Raw genomic sequence first — 9,441 nt, forward strand, 5'->3', positions numbered from 1 at the left:
TAGATTCTATGACATCTGTGGTCATTGTGGCCAGCACAAGGAGGTCTCATCTTAGTTGATTATTTCCAGTTCTGTATTATACTAAAATTTTCTAGAACCTTCATACATCTCCATGTATTTGCTAAATACATGAACTTAACATCTTTTGACTCCCGTGTAAAATAAATATCCTTTGGTCTCACTTGGTTCTATTTTGGAGAGTTAATTCTTCATTTGGCAGTGTAACATGAAGTAAAATAAAACAAAACCAGCAACTCCTTATTCAGTGGCATAGAAAAAAGTGAACTTAATTATGAACATTCTAGGAAAAGGAAACAAGGTTATGAAACACTTGCCGATGCTGGTGTTTGTAATCTCCATGAATAAACAATGCAATAACACTGGACAAGTGTCTGTGGGAGGCGTGCTCTGAAGAAACTGGCTGGTTTCCTCTCTCTGATATGTTTTATCGTAACAGCTCAACTGGTGAGTTGAGCTGTTATGATAAAAAATGTTGCTGCTAAAGGAACCTGTAATAAATCCTGCTGGGGGTATTACATGTGCTGATAACATACATAAACTTTGTAAACATATTAAAGTGTCAGGTTTTAGTAACTGATTCATGTGGATGTTTGTAAATGTTAGTTGAAGAATGCAATGGAAATCTTATTCCACCAGCTGGTTGCTTCTACATTTCTGGTTCACAAGAGAGCCTCCGCTTCCCTCCTCTTGAAATAGAAACTTAGTTTATAGGGAAGATGAGGAAAAAGGGCTCAAGCCCTACTTCTACTGTAACTTCTGATCAAAACACTGTCACCAGATAAGACGTGCACCCGATGAGTTATTTGGAGAGAGGTGGGGTGCAGGAGCTGGTGCTTGGTAAACATTTTACTAACATCCCTGCATTGTGTAGCAATGCCCTCCATCGACACCTCTATCAAAGTACAGGTGACAGCCTACAGCAAGGCATTTGAGTTACCTTTCAGTAGGTGGGAAGAGTTGGGCAACTCCAAAAGCAAGTGACAAAATCCAACATGCTGAACAAGGGATTCTCAGCCAAGTCATTGGGCAATGCCAGGGTCAAAAACTGTCTCAAATCCTGGCTGTCCAGGTGGTTTAGGTGCCCTGCACTGCTAGCCAGCACCGCAAGACAATGTATTCTTTAATTAAATAAAGGAGACCTCACTCTTTTATTTTGAAACACACCAAGAATGAGACATTGCAGCCTTGCTGTTCTTAATATATCTAAAAATATTTGGCCTGGAGTTGAAAATCTAAGTTAAATTAATTATTTTAGCTAGCATGAGTCCAACCTGCTCTAATAAACTGATGATTTATCACCTGGGTTTGCATGTAACCTCACATCATTTGCCTGCACTCATTTTAGTTAGCACAGAAGAGGAAAAGGCTTGGGGGATCTGGGTATACAGGAGTAGGGATGCGCATGACTATACTGCAGTGTCAGTAAGCGATCTCTTCCTGCGCTCTCTGTGAAAAAACTTTGCATTGTTATTTTTATTATTTGTTATGATTTATTTATTGTCTTTCTTACCCAAGGTTTCTTTAAGAGAAAATATCAAAGTCTCTGCAGAAGGTACTCTGCAGAAGGAGCTCAGAAGCCTCCCCATGCCAGGTGGATGCTCAGTGTCGGTAAGCATCATATTAGAAATAACGAAACACTTGACAAACACTCATGGTCAAGGGTGAGATGGCAATTAAGCAGGACTTTGAAGGTGATGGACCTGTGTTTAAATCCTGCCCCAGACACACCTTAGGCACCTAAGTCCTGTTCTTGGATCTGAGCCTTGCTGTGTCTGCTGTGGCACTTTACAGGAAGCCGCAGGAATCACACATCATTGCTATTCCAACACCCATCAATGAGCTCCTGTTTTATTTTACAGTGCCCCAAAATCTGCTTTACCCTGCAGGAAATATCAAACATCTGAAATCCCATCTAGGAGCTTTCAGGTTTAAACATGAAACGCGTCAGGATGTAAAGTTGGCACACAATTAAGAAGCTTGAAAGCATAGTTTCTAGCAGCTTGCTACCTTAAATTGACGTAGACCTGAGGTTCAGGGTTTTGCTTCCATTTAAATAAATCACTATATGCATTCCCTTATGTTCTTCCCCTTAATTACTCTGTTGTGTGGAGCCAAAATATCAGTGCAAGGCCAGGGTGGTGCTTGGAGCTGGTGGAAACTCAGTGCCATCATAGCAGCCAAAGGTGGGAGTCCCTGTCAGACCTCTCCTGGTTCAGCTCCAGTCCCCATAGCTGAGTTGTTCCCTGGCAGCACTGGAGAGGGATATGTTTTGTGGCACCTTTGCTTCACACGAGTAAATAACACTAACGTAAAATGAATGATCTATAGCTCATAATCTAGAAATTGAAACAGACAAAAGGGCTCGGTAGTCAGCTATCGTATAATCAAAGTAGAATCACTCCTTTTTAAATAGTGTTGCTTATCGCACTGCTCACTGCTAAGAACAAAAATAGGGTCAAAGTTTTTGTTAATAAAATCCATTGGCTTTATTAAAACAAAGCATCTAGGTAATCGTTCTACTATTGCCAGAAACTCAGTTATTCAATTATTTATAAAAAAGCTTTTTTTTTCTTTTTTTTTTTTTTTTTGAGAAGAGCCATAACATCTTTTGCATAAACAAATATTCTCTGAATATTTTTATCTGCGGCGTTGTTTGTGGTAATAGCAGACAGACTTTTGTATAAAAATGAACATGGCTTCAGCTGCCTTTTGTCATCTGATAAGACTGCTTTGTTCTGAATTATTTTGGTAAAAAATTGGCAAAGTGATTTTGAGTAGTTCAGATTCCAAAATTAGAAATGAGACAAAAAATTTTTTTTTTTTTTTTGTTAGCTTTTATATCTCCTCCACGAGGCTTTCACAACTTCTAATTTAATTTCAAGAGCAACAGGGACAATTCATTGTAGGGAAAAAAAGTTCGTAAGAACTTCCATAGTTTTAATGGATGAGTGTCGCTAGTAGTCACTGTCTATAAATGATTACACATGAAATGATAGACAGCTTATTAATATTAGCGATAAACATCAGTGGTCAAGCCAGCACACTAGCTTTATGAAACAGAAAGCAAAATGAGCACACTAAGCAAGAGATTATAACTGATTTTTATGTCCTAGCTGAGATTTTATTAGGCATAACTTCCATTATCTTCAGTGAAAAATTTACAGCAAGAAGCAGCAGCAGACCAGATATCTGCAGAGGCTTGATACACTAATAACAAAGCTTAAAAGAAGAAATTATTCTCAGAGTTAACTTTATTGACTTCAGTTGGCTCAATAGGTAAAAGCACTAAAACAGCTGTTCTTTACATATGCTTAAGAAAGAGATTGCCTTCCAAGCAAGTTTTGAAAGGTACAGAGCATTGTTTTTCCCTGTGTAGGGGCTGTACATATTTGGATCATGTAAATACTCTAGCATAGGAATTCTTCCAAACTCAAAATGTTTTCTGAGGTTCTGCATAAAAAGAGCCCTCTCCAATGCCAGTGAAGTCCATAGGACTTTCTCCACTGAAAGCAAAGGAGTCAGATTCAAGCTCTAAAACCATCTAATAGCACTATTTTATTCCTCCTGAAAGAAGAAACAGGACTTTTTATATATTTGCTGATATACCATCCTACATCCATGTCTTTGAGAAGTTGTGTTAATATATGTGTGTACATTTTAACATTAATTTTATATAGTATACGAAACATCTTCAGCAGCTGAAAGAAATGAAACTTGAAATTATCACCCTTTCAGATATCAGGTAGGAGATGGGAACTGGTCTGTAACGTCCTTTAGTTTTTGGGATAATAACACGTATTGTTCCATGCAGCTGGTATACTTCAAGCACAGATCCACATACATGCAGAGTTATAAAAAAAGCAACACAAGCAGACTATTCCTGTGATACTTCTAACACTTTCAGCAATGGGTAGTGATTGTCAAATATTTAGTTATTTAAGATATCAGTATAACAAAATATGTTTGCAGTTGTATGAAAATGCAATAAAACAGTTCTCCATCTGCTTTTGTTTCTAATGGATGCAATAGGAACTTTACAGTCTATTTCGAAACAAACAGGATCTCATCCAAAAATGCGAAATATAGTTTCATTGCAAAAAAGGTGCACTTGTCACCAGCAAAGAATTTACCCTAATGGTATTAATATGAAAACATCACAGGGAAAAAAAAAATAAAATATTGGAGGCATGCAAATAATTTGAAAGAGAACTACCACTGAATAATTTAATCTTGCCCAAGGACAGTCAGCTTACTTGATGGCTGCTTGCTTAGATAACTTCTGCTTTAAGTTATTGCACTGAGATATTAAATTATTTCTTAAAAAAAAATTAAAAATTTTTAACAACACCTATATTATATACAGAATATGTAGCATTACCATCTATGCCATGCCAACCTAAAGCATACATGTAGATATCAGTAATAGATAGTATTGATGGTGAACTATTAAACATTGCTTCCAAAATTCAGTGTTATCTCAGCTAAGAAGGTAATTCCTTTTTTCTTGTTGACATTTTACTTCCAGATGAATGACACCCTCCACGAAGGTATGGAAAAAAGAGAGACATAATTTTACCAGTTTGTGTTTTGTCAGTTCTCTCCTGTTTCATTTTATAAAGCTATGTTTTCGAACGGGCTGTTGCACATCTGCTTAATCTTGAACTCGTGAGTAGTTGCATGCAAACTGAGCCAGAGAGGCAGTGTTTGCAGAGTGGAGCCCTCCACTCGTGACTGTGACCAGAAGCAGATGCTGAAAGACTTGCAGTCCCACATCAACAGAGGAACTGACGGAGGAGCAACCGAAGGAATGAACACCAGGTATCACAAATGTGCCACTACAGCAAAAGGCAGGAGGCAATTGCCAACATCACATACTGATGTGCTCCGATAAGATACGTCATGGTAGCTCTACATCCAAATTGCAGTTCCATTAAGCCATGCTGATAGATTTACTCCCAGATGTAGGAGCTGTGGTACAAATGCAGAATTTTCTACCACTTTGCTTACTTTAGTGATTTCCAAATTTACTCCATGGCTCACTGGCAGTCCACTGGGTCATGACAAATGCTCTGCCGGTCATCATAGTTCACTGAAGTATGAAGTATGATTTGCTTGAATCATACTTCATTTCTGTCAGTTAAAATGTCACAGTGAGAAAGGTGCATAACTGTCAGAGCTGAGTTCTGAAAGTTAGTGGTAGCCTCCAAAATATTTTAGAACTATTTTTATTCTATTTTTTTCCAAACTGTAATCACTGGCAGATACATAGAATTTCTTATTTATTACTGTGATAGTCTGTACTCAGCTGAATATTAATCTCTCTTGTAGGACCCGAAAAAGCAACTTAATTTGTTAATCTTAATTGCTCTTATCAGAATAAACCCATAAATCTCTGCTGATGATGTTTGTTTTTGGACGTTTATTGATTGTGTACTATGACTAATGATGGACCCGATCCTCCATCTGCACTCCGTTGTTGACTTCAGAGAAGTTTTGCCTCTGCACAGGCAACTTAAGTTTTTACTACTGATTATGAGACAGAAATTTAGGATGCTCAAACTTCAGTAGGAGTTTGGGGAGTGAAAGGGTGGAAGACCAGATTTGTCTTCTAGTAAAGATTACTTTGGCAGTAGGCACAAAAGAAGTGATGCTTCAGGACTGGGTCCTTCTGATAGGGTAAAATAACAAAGAAACTTCAATTTATACGGGCTGGGAGTCTGGCCCAGCATATACTGAATTAGTCAGTTCAGGCTTCATTATTCCTTTTCCTTAATAAAATAGGAGTCTACAATATAATATGCAGAATGGGGGACTTGAATATTAAAGAGAATGAAGCAATGTGGGCTCACTGACTACTTGAGGGCAAGTGGTTTGTATTGTATTTAAAAATACTTAGATTAAATGAGTATTTGAAAACACTTTGCTAGCAATCGGTTTTGGGATGTATGCTTAAAGGAGAGCATCTGGGCAAAAGAAACAGACATCCAGAGAAAGTGTTGCATGTAGCAGATGAATTTGACAGGTGTCTTCTTTACACTCCTATTACCATTTTCTTTTTTTTAAAGTACTGTATTCACTAGTAGTGATTCACAGATTTTTAAAGCCAAAATGATCAGTGCAAGTGGCAACCATACCCTCTTATAGTAACTTACATAAACACATTCTAATTCACGCCAAATAACCCCTAGCTATACCAAAGCATATTTTACAACCAGCCCAACTTAAAGACCCCGGCCAGCAGATGATGGACAACATGTCCAGGTGAGGTTCTGACATTTATTTGCCTACACTGCCAAATTAAACGGTCAGATTTCCATTCTGACTCTTCTAGATGTGATTTTTGAGCCCCTTGTTCATGCTGTGAATTTAGCTTAACTGTTGTAGTTTAACCAGAAAACTTTGAGCCAGTATTTGGTACCTTCTCCACATTGTACCAACCACCTATTTGCAGCAAACACTTCCACCTCTGTTCCCCTAAAATCACGCCGCTGAACAGGGTGCTTAAGCAGGACCGAGGCGGGTCGGCACGAGAAACACACCGCAAACAGAGCTGCTGGGAACCTGGGGCTGCCCAGCGCCCGGGACCAACACCGGCTGCTTCCAGGAGGGAGACCTGCAGCCTTCCCCGGCCAAAAGACGTGCCCCAGGATGGGACGGCGGCCGTGCGGAGCGGAGAAGAGGGGAGCGGAGCGGAGCAGAGCGGACCGGACCGGAGAGGAGCACCTGCCGGCGCGGGCTGCCCGCCGCGGCTCAGGACAGCAGAGGTCGCCGCCGGCCCGGCGCTGGCGCTGGCTGTGGCCCGGCGCGCACCAGGTGCCGGAGCAGACAGACAGTGGCGGAGGGGAGCCAGCTCCCCAGCGCTCGCCCCACAGGGGTGCTGCCCCACCCTACCTCCGACCCAGGGCTGAACCCCTCTACAGTTCCAGTCGGGGTGTCCTCGTGGTGGTGGTGGGGAGCAGCAGCTTGTGAGCCGGCGGCTGCCAGGGGTTAAAGGAGTGGGTTGGAAGTGATGGAGGCTCCGGAGCCCTCCCTTGCCAAGGATAATAAATCGGATGCCCCTGACATGTTTTACTTAGCCCTCAGTGCTCCCTCGCTGCGCGGCCGTGGGGATCGGAGGGCTGGAGTCCCCGGTCTCTCTCGTCCTCGGCTCCGCTTTAGGGGCACTTTAGGTGAATCGAACTTTGTGTTCAAGAGGCAGACCATACAAAGGAGGCTTTCAAGGGCTGGCCATGCCAAGCAGGGGAAGGGAGCGAGGACTGAGAAAAAATAATTAAAATACTAGTAACCCCCCTCCCTTTCCCTCCCCGAGGAAATAACTCAGTTACTTCTTGCTGATTAAATGCAGGCTTCTGTGTTTTGTGACATTTCCACGGCATCTGCAACTGTCAGGTTAAGGCGACAGGCATGAGCAGCCCAACCGCTGTAGGTACGCACAAAATGCCTCCCTCCCCAGAAGCAGCGGCGGGTCGGATGCAGGCGGTGTGGCGATGCCGGACGAGGGCACGTTCCGGTGCCCACCCTCCCCCCCCCCGTTATCCCTTCCCGTCGGCTCCTGGCAGCGCCCTAGACCTGTCGGGGGGTCACCGCGGACCCAGATCCCCGGCGCTGCAGCTACGCCGGAGCCCCACGACGGAGCTAGATCCCCTCCCGCCGGAGCGCCCGCAACCTGGACAGCGCCTGCCCCGGGGTACCTCGCTTCTCTTCTTGCCCCGATGCCGGGGGTCCCTCGCCCCTGGCCACCCACATAGTCTCCTTCGGAGGGCAGCGCCCAAGGAGGTGCTGCCAGTACTCCGAGCACTGCCCCTTGCCCCCCCCCCCCCCGTCCTCCCGCTCTCTCCTGTCACCAACCCGGACCCAGGCGGCATTATCAGGGGCTGGTTGAGTCAGGAGGGATGAGCTCCCCTCATCCCATGGGATTAAAAATATATATATATAAATGAAATAAACATAAAAAATCAGAAGCCACAGCCCCAGAACAGTGCCGATGGATGACCCGGACGGTGACACCGAGGTGGCCGGTGGCGAGCGGAGGCTGGAAGTCAGCGGGCGGGGCAGCGTCCCAACACCCCAGCTCCCTACTCCACACTGCCGGGCTTAACCTACGGCGGTGATCTGCACTGCTGGGGCTCGGGGTGCGTGCTTCTTCACCGGGGAGGGGAAAGGCGCTTCGGCCATCACGGCCAGAAGTTACCTCTTGTGTCATCACGCTTTCCCTTTAGGAAGAGGAAAGCGCTAAGAAAGGCCGTTCCCCGTTACCAGGCGTTGCAATATAAAGGAGCAGACGCATGTCTTCCCGGAGTCAGCTCTGCTCATCCCGGTGAGGTGAGAGAGAAGAGCAGAAAGAGACCAAAAATCGCCTCCATCCCTCCAACTCAGTGAAACTGCCTGCAGCTTCGCGGGCGCGGGACTTGCTGCCTGACGCCCCTGCAGAGGCTCTGGGGCCGAGGAAGCCCCCGGGCAGGTGACCGGCACAACGAGAGGAAGCAGAAGTTATCAAAGTATAAATCTCTTCGCACTTACTTCTTCCCTGTCGCCGTACCCTGGAGGCGTTCTGGCTGCCAATGTATTCCATAAAGTTCAAAGTGATAAAAAACCAAGAAATCAGTCGCAATTGCATAGTAACCCTTTGAGAGTTCGACTTCTGCTTTTCGTTCTTTTCCTCCTTCCTTTAAAAAGAAAAAAAAAAAAAAACACCAAACCAAAAAACCCGAGCGGGGTGATGGGCGGCAAGGGATGAACACAGCAGCAGAAATACCTGCACTGAGATCCACAGCGGGGCTTGGCCGGCTTGATGGCTTTTGCCTTTTTTTTTTTTTCCTTTTTATTTCTTTTTATTTTTTTTTCCCCTCCGCTTTTCCTATTGCACTTTCCAACCGCCTGCCCCGCTACCTGCCGCAAACCTCAGAGGGCAGTCAGCAGCGCAGAGGAGCTGAGCAGCCGCCGCCAGGGTCCATGCCGGGCGGGCGGCCGGCAGCATGTTGTGGGGGTGCCGGGGTGCGTGCGGCTGTGCGCGCCCGTGTGTGCGCCGGGCGGGCGAGGTGCCGACAGGATGGATGGCGGTGGGAGAGGAGTGTGCGAGGGCGGGAGCGGCGGGGGGGCAGTAGGAGGACCCAGGCCGGCCGCCGCAGCTCCGGAGCAGCCGCGGTCTGCGCCGCGGGCACCGCCAGCCGCCGGGCGCAGGTGGGCCGGGCCCCCCCCCCCGGCTCTCCCACCCGCCGACTAGAAGATCCCGGGCTTCATGCGGGAGCTGCTTCTGAGCGGGGCCCCGGGGGAGAGGCCCCGGGGCGGGGCGGGACGGGGCGAGCCCCAGCTCCCCGGCACGGGGGGAGGGAGGCTCCCCGATCTGGGGCTAGACCTCGCGGGGCATCGGCTCCCGAGCATCCTCCAGCGGCTGGGACCGCGGCTGCGCTGCTTCCGCGG

The 9,441-nt window shown here is 45.8% G+C and overlaps 1 protein-coding gene across 1 annotated transcript in view; it reads right to left on the reverse strand.

The window, feature by feature from the left end:
* Positions 1–8,856, reverse strand: part of RSPO3 (R-spondin 3) — a 60,563-nt gene extending 51,707 nt beyond the window's left edge. Inside the window, exons 1-2 of the mRNA XM_062632362.1 lie at positions 8,777–8,856; positions 8,542–8,687 (exon numbers count right to left, since the gene is read on the reverse strand). Coding sequence (XP_062488346.1) covers positions 8,542–8,638 — 97 coding nt within the window. The 5' untranslated portion in view covers positions 8,639–8,687; positions 8,777–8,856. The remainder of the gene's footprint in view (positions 1–8,541; positions 8,688–8,776) is intronic.
* Between the last annotated feature and the right edge of the window lie 585 nt (positions 8,857–9,441).

The sequence above is a fragment of the Pezoporus occidentalis genome, unplaced genomic scaffold (genome assembly GCF_034315485.1).
Source record: "Pezoporus occidentalis ecotype Australia unplaced genomic scaffold, CSIRO_AGI_Poc_V1 ctg39, whole genome shotgun sequence".
Lineage (NCBI taxonomy): Eukaryota > Metazoa > Chordata > Aves > Psittaciformes > Psittacidae > Pezoporus > Pezoporus occidentalis.